General features: G+C 40.8%; 1 protein-coding gene across 7 annotated transcripts in view; it reads left to right on the forward strand.

Moving 5' to 3' along the window:
- Positions 1-8,030, forward strand: part of TFCP2 (transcription factor CP2) — a 51,972-nt gene extending 43,942 nt beyond the window's left edge. For 4 of the 7 annotated variants that reach the window (XM_036299468.1, XM_036299462.1, XM_036299466.1 and 1 more), the window contains 5 exons: positions 36-126; positions 3,207-3,337; positions 3,788-3,930; positions 6,114-6,165; positions 6,578-8,030. In XM_036299468.1, the coding sequence (XP_036155361.1) occupies positions 36-126; positions 3,207-3,337; positions 3,788-3,930; positions 6,114-6,165; positions 6,578-6,615 (455 nt within the window). In that variant the 3' untranslated portion in view covers positions 6,616-8,030. Of the gene's footprint in view, positions 1-35; positions 127-3,206; positions 3,380-3,787; positions 3,931-6,113; positions 6,166-6,577 lie in introns of those variants that run through there. The other 3 variants (XM_036299463.1, XM_036299465.1, XM_036299467.1) reach the window with 3 other exon arrangements.
- Positions 8,031-17,426: the final 9,396 nt, after the last annotated feature.

The following is a 17,426-nucleotide window of genomic DNA, read 5'->3' on the forward strand; positions in this document are numbered from 1 at the left end:
TGCCTCTATCACCCGTTTTCTTATATTTATTTCAGGGGCAGATTTATTGAAACTAACTAGAGATGATGTGATCCAAATCTGTGGCCCTGCAGATGGAATCAGACTGTTTAATGCGTTAAAAGGCCGGTATGTGATTAGTGTTTAGTGTTAAAATATCAGTGAGGTTGGATTTCAAATGGATTTGGATTCAGGGATTCTTCACAGTTTTCATTGCACAGCTAAATCCATCTTGTCAAAACATTCCATTTGAATGCTAACTATGTACCAAATAAACAAAGATGAAAAATATCCTTTCTTACACTTGATTCAAGGAATTCCTCATGATATCCCATTTTTTATTTTCAGGTAGTTTTTTTCATTCAATAAATATTCATTGTCCCTCTTATGAGCCATTGGGCTCTGGGGATATATTAGAGAGCAAAAGAAACATGGAGACTACTTTCTAATGGAAAGAGAGAAAAAGATATAAACAGTATTTTGGTTAGTGATAGTACTTTGAAGTAAAACAAACAAAACAAGGTTGTGACCTATCGAGTACCCAGCATTTGGTTAGGAAAGATCTTTCTGAGGAGGGATTATTTACCATCTACGGCCACACCACCCTGATCTTGGAAGCTAAGCAAGGCCAGGCCTGGTTAGTACTTGGATGGAAGGAGGGATTATTTAAACTGTTATGAGAAAACAAGATTATGAGGGAAGAGCCTTCTAGGCAGAGGGAACAACAGATGTTAAGGCTCTGAATTCAGTTTTAGCTAAAGAATAGATCATTCTTGCCAAAACCGGTTTGGCTCAGTGGATAGAGCGTCGGCCTGCGGACTGAAAGGTCCCAGGTTCGATTCCGGTCAAGGGCATATACCTGGGTTGCGGGCACATCCCCAGTGGGGGGTGTGCAGGAGGCAGCTGATCGATGTTTCTCTCTCATCGATGTTTCTAACTCTATCTCTCTCCCTTCCTCTCTGTAAAAAAATCAATAAAATATATTAAAAAAAAAAAAAAGAATAGGTCATTCTTAAGTTTGTACAGGAATTGCTTAAGTGGTCTTCTTACAAATATTGTTTATAATACAGAGAGTGTCTTATAGACCCAATTTGTGATTTCTAATTTCCAATAGGTACTAGTAATATTAATGGAAAAAACATACAGGTCAATGCCATAGAACCAAATCAGTGACTAAATAATGACACAGATTGTGTAGTATTTGTGTTTGTACATCACAAGAGTTATCAGGTTGGCTAGAATCTTGAAAAATTTTAAGGAAAGAGGTGAAATTCAGGAATAAATGACTTGGGGAATGGATATTTCATTTTTACATGTATTATCTAAAGAGCACTAAAAAACAGGAAGCAGTGATGGAAAAAAATAAATTTTAAAAAAAGAAATAGTGAGCAATAAAGTAATGAGATCAAGAAGTAATTGAATAGGGTTATCAAAGAAGTAAGAACTGCACTAACTGGTTTTGGCACCTACCTCAGTTGCCCACATGTGGAGGCAACCAAATGATGTGTCTCTCTCACATCCATGCTTCTCTTGCTCTCTGTCTCTCCCCCTCCCTTCCACTCTCTCCAAAGAAGTGAGAACAGAAAGAAGGTTTAGGCTACTTAGTTTTTTTTGTGTTTTTTAAAATTTTTTTTAATCCTCACCTGAGGATATTTTTTTCCATTGCTTTTCAGAGAGAGTAGAAGAGAGGGAGGAGAGAGAGAGAGAGAGAAACATCAATGTGAGAGAGACACATTGACTGGTTGCTTCCTGCACATGCACCTGCAATCCAGGTGTGTGCCCTTGATTGGGAATCGAACCGGAGTCCCTTCAGTGCACAGGCTGACACTCTAACCATTGAGCAACACTGGCCAGGGCTGGCTCATACATTTTGAAAATAGCTGATTCCTGACTTATGATGGCTCAACTTATGATTGTTCAACTTTATGATGGTGTGAAAGTGATATGAATCAGTAGAAACTGTACTTCAAATTGTGAATTTTGGTCTTTCTCCGGCTCTAATGATAAGTGGTATCTATCTATATATATAAAAGCCTAAGCGACCGTTATGACCAGTCAACCAAACGACCAATTGAATGGTCACTATGATGACACACTGACCACCAGGGGCAGATGCTCAACACAGGAGCTGGCCCCTGCTGGTCAGTGTGCTCCCACAGCCAATCTCTGGCTGCTGGCCATTCTCCCATGGTCCCTTTCTCCCGTGATCCCTTCCCCTGGCCGGCACCAATCCAGCCAGGTCGAGGGCCCCCCCCCCCCCACACACACACACACACACCTGTGCACGAATTCGTGCACCGGGCTTCTAGTAATACTATAATGCTGAGCAGTGGCAGTAAGATAATTTTGCCCTACTATAGGCTCATGTAAGTGATCTGATCATGTTTAAGGTAGGCTAGGCCAGTGGTCAGCAAACTGCGGTTCGGCAAACCGCAGCTTGCGAGCCACACGTGGCTCTTTGGCCCCTTGAGTGTGGCTCTTCCACAAAATACCGGCTCTTCCTCAAAATACTAACTTCTGCGCATGGGCCATGAAGTTTCAATCGCACTGTACATGCGTGCCCGCACGTGGTATTTTGTGGAAGAGCCACACGTGGCTCGCGAGCCGCGGTTTGCCGACCACGGGGCTAGGCTAAGCTATGATCTTTGGTAGATTAGGTGTATTAAATGCATTTTTTATTTATGATATTTTCAGTTTATGATGGGTTTATCGGGACATAACCCCACTGTATATTGAGGAACATCTGTATTTCTAACCTGTACATCAAAAGTCGCTAACTCAGGTGGCTACAGAGGCCACTTGTAAATGAGTGACAGTCAAGCCTGGAGTGTACTGAAGAATGCATGCCCCATTCAAGGAGAAGAGCCGATTGTTATCTTGTTATCTTGTGGAATGAGGCTTTGGATTGCCAGATCTGATTTTTGAAAAGCCAAAAATTCAGAGGTTTATATGGTGCCTTCCGTTGGAAGGAATTCAGTTAAATGTGTGCACGTGCACGTGTGCGCGCACGCACACACACACACACACACACACACACACACACACACACACACGGAAGCTAATAAAACAGGGCAAATGAGCTGCATTGGCCCATGGGCTGCCAATTTTCAACCATTGCTCTATAGTATTAACATAACTACACAAGTTGTCCCTTAAAATGTGCTTGCCGTGAAAAATATAAGGCTAACAGCTTTTTTCTCTCTCACTAGGATGGTGCGCCCAAGGCTAACCATTTATGTTTGTCAGGAATCCTTGCAGTTGAGGGAGCAGCAGCAACAGCAGCAGCAGCAGCAGCAGCAGCAGAAGCATGAGGATGGAGACTCAAATGGTACTTTCTTCGGTAGGTCATTCGGGACAAGGCCAGGAGAGATATGAAAAAAAGGTAAAGAGGTTACTTACAAGCATGTGTGATAGGAATTTATCAAATAGCAGGTTTAGAAGCAATTTGCTAGAAGTAATGGTAATAGCTTGAGTTCCTAATATATGCCAGACACTATTCTCAGCACTTTTTTATACATTTGAATTTTTACAACTAGTATCTCCTCTTTGCAGTAGATTTTATTGTTATCTCCCACATTTAGGTTAGGAAAATGAGACTTAGGGATCTTATGTAACTTACTCTCAACCACAAGCAAGTGGTTGAGTCAAGACTCAGGATTTGACTTTGAGTCCTTCAGAAATTGAGCGTTCCTAGTGATCAGATTACCAATCAAGGGCACAGATAAGAACAGATAAAGTTTAAGAACAGATAAACTTTGTACTGACTGCCATTGCTTTCTCCTTTTTGCAGTGTACCATGCCATCTACCTAGAAGAACTGACAGCTGTTGAATTGACAGAAAAAATTGCTCAGCTTTTCAGCATTTCCCCTTGCCAGATCAGCCAGATCTACAAGCAGGGCCCAACAGGAATCCATGTGCTCATTAGTGATGAGGTAGATTTTCAGTACAGCTGAATCACCAGATGACAATGAAGTTGTCAGGGCATATAGCAGGAGCAAGAGCAGTTCTGTTGGGGCAGAGTGCTCTGTTTTCTAGATCTGAGGTTCCCAGATGTTTTTGCTTGCTTACCTCCTAAAATTATTTTTTAAAAATATATATCTCTTTGCACATTTTTAGGGACTTAAAATTTTTTCTCAAGTTTATTTATTTTTATTTTTTCTCACCCAAGGATATTTTTTCCATTGACTTTTAGAGAGAGTGGAAGGGAGGGGAGAAGGGGCAGAGAGAGAGAGAGAGAGAGAGAGAGAGAGAAAGAAACATTGATTGGTTGCCTTCTACACACACCCTGACCAGGGCCTGGGATCGAACCTGTAACCAAGGTACGTACCCTTGGCTGGGAATTGAACCCGAGACCCTTTGGTCCGAGGGCTGACCCTCTAATCATGAGCAACATGGGCCAGGGCTCCTTTAAGTTTAAATGAAGTTGCAGGATGCTATTTCTGGGGATATTATATGACATTTAAAAAATGAAATGGTTGCCTGGCTGGAGTGGCTCAGTTGGTTGAGTGATGTGTCCTATACACGGAAAGGTTGACAGTTTGATTCCCAGTCAGGGCACATACCTGGGCTGTATACAGCATGTTTGGAAGGCAACAATCATTGTTTCTCTCTCTCCCTTCCTCTCTAAGCATGTCCTCAGGTGAAGATTAGAAAAAAAAAATTTAATAAAATAATTCTGAAATGGTTCCTTCACTGTTCTAACTATATCCCATGTAACCTAAATACAAGTGATTTAATACCATCTGTTTAAAAGAAATACATGAATATACTTTTTAACAGAATTTTTATATAATTTCCTTGAATTCATATTTCCATTTACTTCTCCATATAATTTTATCTTACCATAACATTTTTATTCTTGAACATTTTTTATTAATTTTTTATCATATTTAATTGAGGTAAACATTTGCTTCAACAAAAAAATTGTTTTAGGCCCAGGCAGTGTGGCTCAGTGATTGAGCATTGACCCATGACCCAGGGGGTCACTGTTCAATACCCTGTCAGGGCACATACCTGGGTTATGTGATTGATCCTCAGTAGGGGATCCCCAGCCGATCAATGATTCTCTTTCATCATTGATATTTTCTATCTCCCTCTCTCTTCCTCTCTCTGAAAAAAAAAAAAATCAATAAAAAATTTGTTTCAGTAAAATTGATAGATTATTTCTTCTGAATAGAATTAACACCATTAATTATACAGTTGATTAAAACAACATAAATGTATTACATGTTTTGATGAGTAATTATTAAACACATGAAGAAAAAATTATTATAAATACATCTATTAATGAGATGGATGGGATTGTTTGATTCCCTACCCCCTGTCTCACACACAGTTAATTCATCCATAGATGAATACTGCCTATAGAATGAAATAGAGTTCAGCATCAGTTCCATCTGTTTTTTCCTCTAGATGTAAGTGTTGTGGAACCTGGTTCATGTTTATTGACTGACAGCAGTGGATGGGGTTTTGTTATGACAACATTGCTCTATTTTTTTTAACTTCTGAGTTATGTGCCAAAAATTACATAGTAATGTTGTCAAAAATTATTTTGAATCATCTATCACTTGACAGTTTGTGATTAGGTCACTCCAATTCTGGTGAAAAGAAAGAATTGGTAACCATGTGACCCCCACTAAGTCATTAGAGTTTACAGTTGCAGTGATACTTGGGCATTCTGGAAGCTTTTATACTCAGGGCAATGCATTTTGGTAGGATTCCAGGAAGGTGAAACACATGCCTTTATTTTATAAAATGGGCAAAGGGAGTTTGAGAAGGAAAAGTGGGAAAGGAAAACTGAAGAGGTTTTCAGGCAGTTTTAGAAAAGAGTAGATATGGAAGTTGGAGAACTAGAGGTCAGTTCTCTCATATGGGCCTCTCAGTGTCCGTGTGCCCTTGGAAAGTCTTGGGGTTAACCCAGGAATATGCATACTCCAATTTTAAGATCACTGTTTTAAACGACTTAGCTTTTAAAACTTAGAAACTAAATGGGAGAAAACAAAGCAAAGGATTATTTTTCACTTAAATCTAACATTATAAAAAGCCACATAGCAAAATAAATACAACAAACCCAAGTTTTTTTAAATCAGCAAATTTTCTTGCTTTTTTTTTTCAGATGATACAGAATTTTCAGGAAGAAGCCTGTTTTATTCTGGACACCATGAAAGGTAATAAAATAGTAAAACAAATACCTTTTTCTAAGGAGCTTAAGAGCTTTTTTTTCATACTTCTTTGAGGAGAGAGGGAAGGTATGAATCACCATATTTGAGGCAGAGAAAGTGACATAACATTAGAGGTGTACCTTTGTATGAATGGCTTTTTGTCATTGTCAGAATAGACAAAGTATAATTGATGATTCTCCGCCATTCTCTTTCGCCTTTCATGGACAAATGAGGACATTGAGGCATGTTTTTATAATGCAAATTTATTATAAGTATTCTGTGACAATTAATACGTATGCTGCTCTTTGCTCTGCTGTGTGTTTTTTTCTCTCAAAAGAACCTAACTGTACTTTTGTCTTTCTCATGTGTCTTAAAGATGACTAAAGATTACTCTCTCTTTTTTTTCCTTTTTTTACAGCAGAAACCAGTGATAGCTATCATATTATACTGAAGTAGGTGTGGGGCATTCCATCCTCACTGGCTGCTGCTTCCTTCACCGCTTGGAAACTCCTCTCTCGAAGAGGTTGCAAATGGAGATTTGAAGGTCTGCAGGAATCTGGCTGTGTGGGGGGAGTCCAGGTCATGGAGGCAGCAGCTCAGCCATCTGTGTGGGCCCCAGCTCTTGTGGCATACACAGATTACTGCCCAACATGCATTTCTGCCGCTGTTTCTTAGTTAAAATTTCTGGACTCTGTTGTTATTGAATATCAGTAGAAGCTCCATTTCATTTGGGGTGTATGTAGGACATAATGATGATGATAATTGTGTGATGTTTAATGGAAAGATGTTAAATTTTGTGATATGGAGCTCTTGTGTAATTTTTTTCTAATATAAAAAAATGAACATCTATATTCATAAGACTAGAGCCTCAATCTCTTTTGCATCAAACATAAACTGGCTTTTACCACAGTCGGCCCCTGAAAACCTCATCAAAGAGAATTTTTCTTTTGGTTCCCCTGTAATATTATGACTAATATTAATTTTAGCTAACATTTATGGGGCATTTATTTGTGCCAGGCAGTGTGAAAATTCTTCTAATGGATTATCTTGTTTAAATCCTCTTAATAATCCTATATGAAGAGGTAATAATGATCCCTAATTGAAGATGAGGAAATGGAGACATGTAGTGGCTAAGTAGCTTGCTGAGTAACGGGCAGCTAGCAGGCAGTGTGATGCTGAGATCCAAAACCAGGCAGTCTGGTTCTTAAAAATTGCCACTCCTTATGGCCACCCTTGCAGTATCCTGTGCTTGTCATCATTTCTTACTGTGGCTCTTCTGGTGAATAGGACATAACACTGAGTGAGAACTGAGTATTTAACCACTGAACGGGACAAACCACAGCTAATGACCAAATGAAAATCTACAAAAAGTAAAAACATAAGTGCTTTGTAAACACCATCAGTTATCAGATCACAGAATTTGAGGTGGTGAAAACGAGGGATTTTCTATAATTCCCAAAATTCACTGTTCTTGAATGACCTTCTCAAACTATTTATTAACGAGATAAACTAACCCCTCCTTTTTCTTTCCCCTCTGCATTTCCTCTTGGTATAAGAAGTTCTTTTACTCCTGTAATGTTCCTTTATTTAAGCTTTATAAGAAATTCCTTCTGATTCCATTCACATTCTTCCCATATATTTTTGCTCTTTCTTAAAGAATGATTGTGTGTTTACATGTGTAAGACTATAGGTCCTTTTTTTTTTCGCATGTAAAGTTTTATCCAGAAATCCCTTTACACATGTGTTGAGTTGAAAAAAGATAATGTTCAAAGATTATGTACTGGATTTGGATGTGTGCGTTTTTAAAGCATTTGATAAAGTTTAAATGTTTTTATACAGATTTTTGTTCATTAAAATCAACCTGCAACATAGTCTGTTTCTTTTGATTGGAAACAAATTGAAAACTTTGAAACTAGAAAATTAAGTCAACCAACTTGTTTAGAATTGACCTAGGCAACTTGGCATCTTAGACCAAAATCTTTTTTTTTAGTGAATGATTACCAGGTGTCTCCGTTTGAGGGCGACATTTCTGGTATACTATATTCTTAAGACTGGTTCTCAGCTTCAGGGAAGTCAGCTCTCTCAGCAGGCTTCTACTGTATTGATTTTGTTTTTTTTCTATTCTGTCTGAATGATGTTAGGAGGGTTGGAATAGATGACTTAAGATCCCTTCTAAATCTGAATCTGTGACTCTTGTTTACTGCAAATGATACATAGAATTCTATTAATATATTTACTATAAATTTACACTTACTAATTTTTACTTGGAGTTAGGGTTCCCTTGAAGTGTAATAGGTTCACACAAACACTTTTTTTAGAGTAGTCTTCAAATTTATAGGAATGAATTCATACAAGTTTGTAATCACAGATCCTTAAGTTGTCCATAAAATCTCTTAGGTTTTCTTTAGCTCCAGAAAATATTTGTAGTGCCAATCCTATATAATAATCCTATATAATAAAAGCCTAATATGCTAAGTGTCTGGTCGTCTGGTCAACCAATCAAAGCATAATATGCTAATGATATGCTAAGGCCACTCAACCACTCGCTATGATGTGCATTGACCACCAGGTGGCAGACGCTCCAACTGGTAGGTTAGCTTGCTGCTGGGGTCTGGCCGATAGGGACTGAGCTAGACAGGCCAGACATGCCCTGGAGCCCTCCCACGGTCCCTCCCCAGCTGGCCAACCTCCCACATCCCTCCTCAGCCCCGATAGTGCACTGGTAGGGTCCCTTGGCCTGGCCTGCACCCTCTCGCAATCTGGGACCCCTCCGGGGATGTTGGAGAGCCAGTTTCAGCCTGATCCCACGGGCCTGGCCTATGGATCCCACTGGTGCATGAATTTATGCACTGGGCCTCTAGTACTATATAATTGGTAAGAATTGGTATTGTGATTCCTCACCTTCTTTAAAAATGGCATCTGTTCACTGTTTATCCTTTCTATTAAATCAAAATTTGAAACTATCTTTTTCATTATGAAAGTTATGCACAAAGTGATAAATTCAAACAATAAAAGAATAATATAACTTACTATTTAACCTAGTTCCATTCCACTTTAAAAATGAAATCATCATTTTCAAAAAGTGCCCCTCCATAGCTCTCTTTCTCTTTTTCTCTCTGCTCTCCCCCACACACAAATACTCAGATGGGGTCATGTAATAACTAATAGTCTGCAATTTGCTTTTGAATTTATATAACATCTCTTGAACATAGTTCTATATTAGAATTTATAGTTCCATATCATTCTTTTTAAAAAAATTGCCATTCCCATGCTCTGGCAGGTGTGGCTCAATTGTTTGGTGCATCCTCCCATCTACTGAAAGGTTGTGATTGGGCTCCCAGTCAGGGCTCATACCTGGGTTGTGGGTTTGATCCCCAGTTAGGGTGCATACAGTAGGCAACCAATTGATGTTGAACCCTCAACTCTTTGTCCGAGGGCTGACACTCTACCACTGAGCCATTCTGGCCAAGGGGCATTGTCAGAATTTTTTTGCATGTATCTCTCAGATATATTCCTAGAAGTCAAATTTGCTGGATTTTACCTTTTAAACAATGTGACAGTTGCTATTTAAAATAGTTTAGTGATTCTGTTAGAGTGAGGGCATATGAGAAGATAATGTTTAGATTTTAGGCCCTCCTCAGAATAGAGTAGCATCCTATTTGATTTAACATTGTCTGTTCTGTTCCCTTGAAGTGTAATAGGTTCCATCTAGACCAGCCGTGGGCAAACTATGGCCCGCGGGCCGGATCCGGCCCGTTTGAAATGAATAAAACTTAAAAAAAAAAGACCGTACCCTTTTATGTAATGATGTTTACTTTGAATTTATATTAGTTCACACAAACACTCCATCCATGCTTTTGTTCCGGCCCTCCGGTCCAGTTTAAGAACCCATTGTGGCCCTCGAGTCAAAAAGTTTGCTCACCCCTGATCTAGAAGAATCTGCTGTATAAAGACTTGGTAGTTAAAAGAGAGTTATCCTATCTAATAAAAGAACAATATGCAAATTGGCCATCACTCCAACACACAAGATGGCCACCCCCATGTGGTCAAAGATGGCTGCCACAAGATGGCCAGCAGGGGAGAGCAGTTAGGGGCGACCAGGCTAGCAGGGGAGGGCAGTTGGGGGCGACCAGGCTAGCAGGGGAGGGCAGTTGGGGGCGACCAGGCTAGCAAGGGAGGACAGTTGGGGGCAACCAGGCCTGCAGGGGAGACAGTTAGGGGTGACTGGGCCAGCAGGGGAGGGCAGTTAGGGGTGACCAGGCCTGCAGAGGAGGGCAGTTAGGGGCAATAGGGCCGGCAGGGGAGTGATTAGGGTGTGATCAGGCTGGCAGGGAGAAGCAGTTAGGGGTAATCAGGCAGGCAGGCAGGCAGGCAAGCGGTTGGAAGCCAGCAGCCCTGGATTGTGAGAGGGATGTCCGACATACCCCACCCCTCCGTGCATGAATTTCGTGTACCGGGCCTCTAGTTGGGAAATAAAAAAGAAAGAGCTATTCGCAGGAATCTAAGAATTGAGTACTAGTCACTACATGAAATGTATCTAGTAAGTGATAAGACTTTGTCCAGTATTATGGCCCAATAAGAATGTTTGCCCACATAAATGATTTCTTTAAGAAGTCATTTAAAAGGGGGAGAAAAGGAATGGCCATATTGTCTGGAAAGAAATTATAGTACAGTGAATACAAGACCACTAGAGTCTGAAAGACCTGAGAAAGAGGTCCACATGAAGGGCAGACCTTTTCATTCCTGGAAGTCAGGCACTCTCGGGCATTGGGTATGTTGTGAGGAGTAGGTCATGATCTCACCAGTGTGAGTGGGAGGAGCGTTGGGGGCTTGACAAGTGGGGAAAGTTTAACATATGGAACTAGCTATTTCTAATTTATGCCAATTGGAGTGCTCTGAAACCCTTTGTATCCCCCCGTATTCGTTGTATAGGGTTGCTGCAGAGATTTGGGATGTTTTGCAAACTACTGTGAAGGATTGACTGGAGGTTCTGCATTCAGTTTTGAAAGTAACACAAGTTTGGGGTGCAAATGTTTGAAGTCAGGACTGAGCTTCTCCCTCTCATTGTAGCTTTTTTCTCTGGCCAGTAGTTAACAATCCCATAGAGCTTGGGACTAGAGAGCTGAAGCTGAGTCATTTTGTCATTTTTCTGAACCGTTAGTTGGTTTCCTTGGCCATGGGTGGTTCCTTTATAGGAATTTGATATGTTATGGCCTCTACTGGTCTGTTATGAGAACTCCAGAATCTCATCGGGAATGTCACAAACGCCCTACCTAGCTGCATTATTTATATAGGGTGAGGCAAAAGTAAGACTACAGTTGTTTGTATGGAAACTAATACGATAATAAGTAATGATATGAGAATAAACTTTGTTTTGAGTACTCACAACTGTAAATCTACTTGTGCTCCACCCTGTATACTAATTCATTAGAGTAATCCTGTATCATTCTTCTCCTCTTTAAAATGCTCTGTTTTCTTAGTTGTAGGCTAAGGCTTTTTTTACTAGAATATTTATGTTTAGCTTGTGATTAAATTTTTGTCCCATTATATGAACTCCATGGCTTAAATGAGGAAGAATTTACTCATTTACTATATAATGGACCTGTTGTAGGCAGTGAGAATGGTACCAGGTGCTAGATCGATGGGGTCAGACCAAATCTGGGTTCAGCAACCTCTGTTCCTGAATTCTGGCTAGGAAAGAATTCAGAGCCAAGACTCAAAACTATAAGAGAACTTATATTTATCACAGAGGTGGGAGTAATTCCTAGAAGTAATGGGATTAAGAAACAAATTATAAAGGTAAAGGAAGGTCCTTTGGAGCTTGGGAGTGAGGAAGGTAATGGTAACATGCCTGGGGGCCAGAGAAGGGGACAGGGAAGGCATGCCTGCTTGCAGACAGGAGAAGCACTAGGTCCTCTGTCCTAAGGGTTTTAAGGGTGGAGATTTTAGGGGAGGGTCCCAGGAAAAGTTCTCAATAGAATATTCAGCAGTTTTCCAGGTGTGTCCTTTCAAGGTTGTGGTCTCCACTGATTGATTGGAGGGCACCAGGGAAGGGTCATTCTTCAATGCAGCTGGTCTGGAGGTCAGCTGTAGCTGGTTTTGTTTCTTTTCGGGGCCTGGAGCTGAAATACAGCTGAAGCCTAGGTGTTATTTCTAGGGAGGAAAGGTAGGGGGTCAAAACCACATGGCCAGCGATATGCTAGGGCAGTGGTCGGCAAACTCATTAGTCAACAGAGCCAAATATCAACAGTACAACGATTGAAATTTCTTTTGAGAGCAAAATTTTTTAAACTTAAACTATATAGGTAGGTACATTGTTATTAACTTAATTAGGGTACTCCTAAGGCTTAGGAAGAGCCACACTCAAGGGGCCAAAGAGCCGCATGTGGCTCACGAGCCACAGTTTGCCGACCATGGTGCTAGGGGAGTAAAAGAAAGGCCATCTTGGGGGCCAGGTTGCACCCTACAATTGTCCTTTGCTAGGTACTTGGGGCTTTTCCACCCCGGTGACCTTTTTAACCTGGCCCATCATCCTTGCTCTGCTCACGTCTGTCTAGCTGCCTACCAAAGAATGAACTGGAAAAGATGGCTTATGTGATGTGAGATTAAATCCATCAGTACCTTTTTTTTCTGTATTAATACACTAGAGGCCCGGTGCACGAAATTGGTGCACTCGGGCTCTCCCCCCCCCCCCCCCGCTGAGTGCACCAATTTCGTGCACCAGGCCTCTAGTGTATTAATAATACACAGTCCAGGAGCCCTCAGGGGATGTCCTAAGCCAGCAATCAGACATCCTTAGCACTGCCGTAGAGGCAGGAAAGGCTCCTGCCACCACCGCTGCATTCGCCAGCTGTGAGCCGGGCTCAGGGCTTCTGGCTGAGCAGCAGTCTCCCTGTGGGAGGGCACTGACCACCAGGGGGTATCTCCTGTGTTGAGCGTCTGCCCCCTGGTGGTCAGCGCATGGCATAGCGACTGGTTGACTGGTCGATCGTCTGCCCCCTGGTGGTCAGTGCATGTCATAGCGAGCGGTTGAGCGGCCTTAGCATATCATTAGCATATTATGCTTTGATTGGTTGAACAGATAGCATATTAGGTTTTTATTATATAGGTAGGATTATTTCTTCTCTTTTATTGTTTGCTTCTTTTAATGACTATATTTTACCTTTGACTTTAAACTTCCATCTATTTTCAGGTTCTTTTTCTTTTTTCAACTTTCCTATTCACTTCCAGATCTCTTCTGTGTTGTTCCTTATGAACATAGGCCTATTCAACAAGTTACCTTGAAAATTGCAACTAACATTTGTCTTCTAAAATTAAGAGATTTAATTTACATATGAATTAAAATTTTCACTTGGATTAATGTAAATTATAAGGGAACTTGCTATTTAAAAATATTAGTGTATTATTTATTGTATTATACTATTTTGTACTGCATGGGGTCTTTTTTGGGGGTTATCTTTTGGGACATGAGTAATAACCCATTTATCAGGTGAATCTATGTTTTCATATATTTGCTTAAGATGAGGTGCACATTCCTTTTGTTGTTGTTGTTGTTGTTGTTAATCCTCACCCGAGGATATTTTTCCATTGATTTTTTTTTTTCTTTTAGAGAGTGGAAGGGAGAAGAAGAGACATAGAGAGAGAAACAGTGAAGTGAGAGACACATCTATTGGTTGCTTCTGGCATGCCCCGACTAGGGGCGGGGATTGAGCCTACAACTGACATACGTGCCTTGACCAGAATCGAACCCGAAACCCTTCAGTCCACAGTCCAGTGCTTTATCCTCTGAGCCAAACCAGCTAGGACACACTCCTTTTTTAATCACTGAAGATTCCCGTTTTCTTTTCTTTTTTAATATATTTTATTGATTTTTTACAGAGAGGAAGGGAGAGGGATAGAGAGTTAGAAACATCGATAAGAAACATCAATCAGCTGCCTCCTGCACACTCCCCACTGGGGATGTGCCCACGACCAAGGTACATGCCCTTGATCGGAATCGAACCCGGGGACCCTTGAGTCTGCAGGCCGATGCTCTATCCACTGAACCAAACTGGTTAGGGCAAGATTCCCGTTTTCTTTCTGAATTCTAATGTCTGATTTTTCATTTAAGGATTTAATTAATAACTTTCCTGTTTTGTTTTTTAGACATCTTAACAACTTTGCTTCAGACTTTCATTCACCTCCTTTAGGCTTATTAAATTTGCCCTCTCTAAACTCATCACCCCTGTACTCTCCCCCCTCAAACTCGGTTGTTACTTTGCTTTTTTAAAAATGATTGATTGGCCGAACCGGTTTGGCTCAGTGGATAGAGCGTCGGACTGCGGACTGAAAGGTCCCAGGTTCGATTCCAGTCAAGGGCATGTATCTTGGTTTCGGGCACATCCCCACTGGGGGGCGTGCGGGAGGCAACTGATCGATCTCTCTCATCGATGTTTCTAACTCTCTATCCCTCTCCCTTCTTCTCTGTAAAAAATCAATAAAATATATTTTTTTAAAAAATTTTTAAAAAAATGATTGATTGATTGATGGGACGAGGTGGCCGAGTGGTTAAGGCGATGGACTGCTAGAAAAATGATTGATTGATTTTAGAAAGAGAGAAAGGGAGAGAGAGAAATAGCTTTTTGTTGTTCCACTTAATTTTGCATTCATTGGTTGCTTCTTGTATGTGTCCTGACTAGAGATTGAACCTTGGCAGATTGGGACAGTGCTCTAAGGCTAATGAACTGAGCTAGCCAGCCGGGGCCTGCTTGTTTAAGAGGGTGTCTATGTGTGTTATACACATAGATAGGTCAACCTGTGTATGTCCTTTTTGAAATCTTTGATAAAACTCACAGAGCTTCTTAGTTTATGCTTTTAAATCGCCGTGGCCCTTTCCCCCACATTTGCACATACAGATCTTCTTTGGTTCTTGTGGGATTAGTCACAAACAGATGTCTGTCCCTCTAGATCTGGATTACAATTAACTATAAATTAGTAAAAGTGGCATACAACTTCAGGGCTAACCCTACAAGTCTCTGTCAGTGTAAAAACAAATACAAGGCCTTAACTTTTTATTTTAACTTTTTCTTTCTATGAAACTCAACACAGTATCCTCTGACCTATTAGCTTTTACCTCCCCCTCCCCCCCCCCAAGAGTATATTCTTGTGTGTATTTCAGTGGTAAACAGTAGTCCATACAGTATTTACTTTGGTGTCAGATAATCCTCTGTTCAAATCTCAGATCGTGCGCTTCCTGGATGTGACTTTGGACAATAAAATATCTGAAACCTCAGCTTTCTAATCTTAAAAAAGATAATATTTCATTGGGCTGTTGGGAGTTTATTTTATACTTCATACACTTATTCAGTTGCTCAACATAAGAAACATTCCCAGCCCTAACCGGTTTGGCTCAGTGGATAGAGCGTCGGCCTGCGGACTCAAGGGTCCCAGGTTCGATTCTGGTCAAGGGCATGTACCTTGGTTGCGGGCACATCCCCAGTAGGGGGTGTGCAGGAGGCAGCTGATCGATGTTTCTCTCTCATCAATGTTTCTAACTCTCTGTCCCTCTCCCTTCCTCTCTGTAAAAAAATCAATAAAATATATTAAAAAAAAGAAACATTCCCTGCCCTAGCCGGTTTGGCTCAGTGGATAGAGCATCGGCCTGTGGACTGAAGGATCCCAGGTTCGATTCCCATCAAGGGCACATGCCTAGGTTGCAGGCTTGATCTCCAGTAGAGGGCAGCCAGGAGGCAGTCAGTCAATGATTTCCTCTCGTCATTGATGTTTTTCTCTCTCCCTCTCCCTTTTTCTCTGAAATCAATAAAAAAATATTAGTATATTCATTTTTATTGCATGTAAATGGATAATTATTTTGTATTATAAACTCACAAGAATTTTTGTGAGTTTATTAGAGCCAAACTGTCAACAATTGCCTGGAAAGCAAAACCTCAATGGATTAAGGTAATACTCTAGAGAATGTCAGTTTTACTTTTCTTAAAATATATTTTTATTGATTTCAGAGAGGAAGGGAGAGAAAGAGAGAGGATCATTGATTGGTTGCCTCCTGCATGCCCTCTACTGGGGACTGAGCCCACAACCCAAGCATGTGCCCTGCCCGGAAATCGAACCGTGATTTCCTGGTTCATAGGTTGATGCTCAACCACTGAGCCAAACTGGTCATGGGAGAAAGGCAGTTTTGCATCTTATTTTATACGTTACAATCAGAAGATGCGAGTGGGTTACATGAAATTCATTGGTGATAGATTAGGGAGGTGGGAGAAAGCACAAGCCAGGAAGCCTCTGGGATTGAATGAAAAGTAAAATGATAGACACATTTTATACCTAGGTGGATACAGGATAGTTAACACTTAACAATTACATGGTAACAATAACAATGAGAGGATTTATGGTCTCCACCAGGGTGCGTTGGTTGTGCCCTGAGGGGTCTGGAATGAAAGGGAGTTACCCTGACATTCCAAAGGAATGTTCTGGCACACACAGACACATCAGAGAGAGGCAGGCTTACAGAAGATAAAGGCTGACTTTTGTCAGGGAAGTTTCTAGCCTAGGACATGACTACCTGCCATAAACTGCTTTTAGTTAAAAAGTTTTAATTTCAGACCATCTTTTGTGATTATTTAGGTCTCTGAGTTGGCAAAGCCACCACGAAGGCCTTTGCTGAGCTTGTCTGGTTGGCACGTGGCTCCCTTTCTTCTAGGACATGTACACATAACTGTAAGACAATTGTGTGAACACTGGTCAGGGCCTAAAATCTGACCTTTGGTTTTCATTGGTGGCTGCTGTTCTTGTTGTTGTTGTTGGCTGCTGCTCTTGATAGTATGTCTTTTCTACCTAATTCTGCTTTGACTTTTTGTTCCCCAAACAAACAAACAAACCATCCCTGATTTGTGCATTCTGAGCTGGCTCCTACAGACATAGCAGCATGGTCTAAGACAAAGCAGTAACATTTAGAGTTCGATGTCCAAGGTGTTGTTTACATATTAATAATATTAGCATTTCTTTTCACTTTTCTTTGTCGTTTCTAATCTACTGCACTTGAGCTTCCTGGTCATTTGACCCCCATAGGCCCTGCTTAGGCTGGAGGCAGAATTGCAGTTAGGAGCCAACTGGCACCACTGGGGTAATTTTAGCTAGTGATTCTATCAAGACAATGAAATGCTGAATAAGTAACCTGTGATAAATGGTTGTGATGTTTGTTAGAGGTTCGGATGATTTTTTTTAAATGTCTTGTAGTTTTTATTGATTTTTTTTTTTTTTTTTTTTTGAGA

Source organism: Myotis myotis, unplaced genomic scaffold (genome assembly GCF_014108235.1).
Source record: "Myotis myotis isolate mMyoMyo1 unplaced genomic scaffold, mMyoMyo1.p scaffold_m19_p_3, whole genome shotgun sequence".
NCBI lineage: Eukaryota > Metazoa > Chordata > Mammalia > Chiroptera > Vespertilionidae > Myotis > Myotis myotis.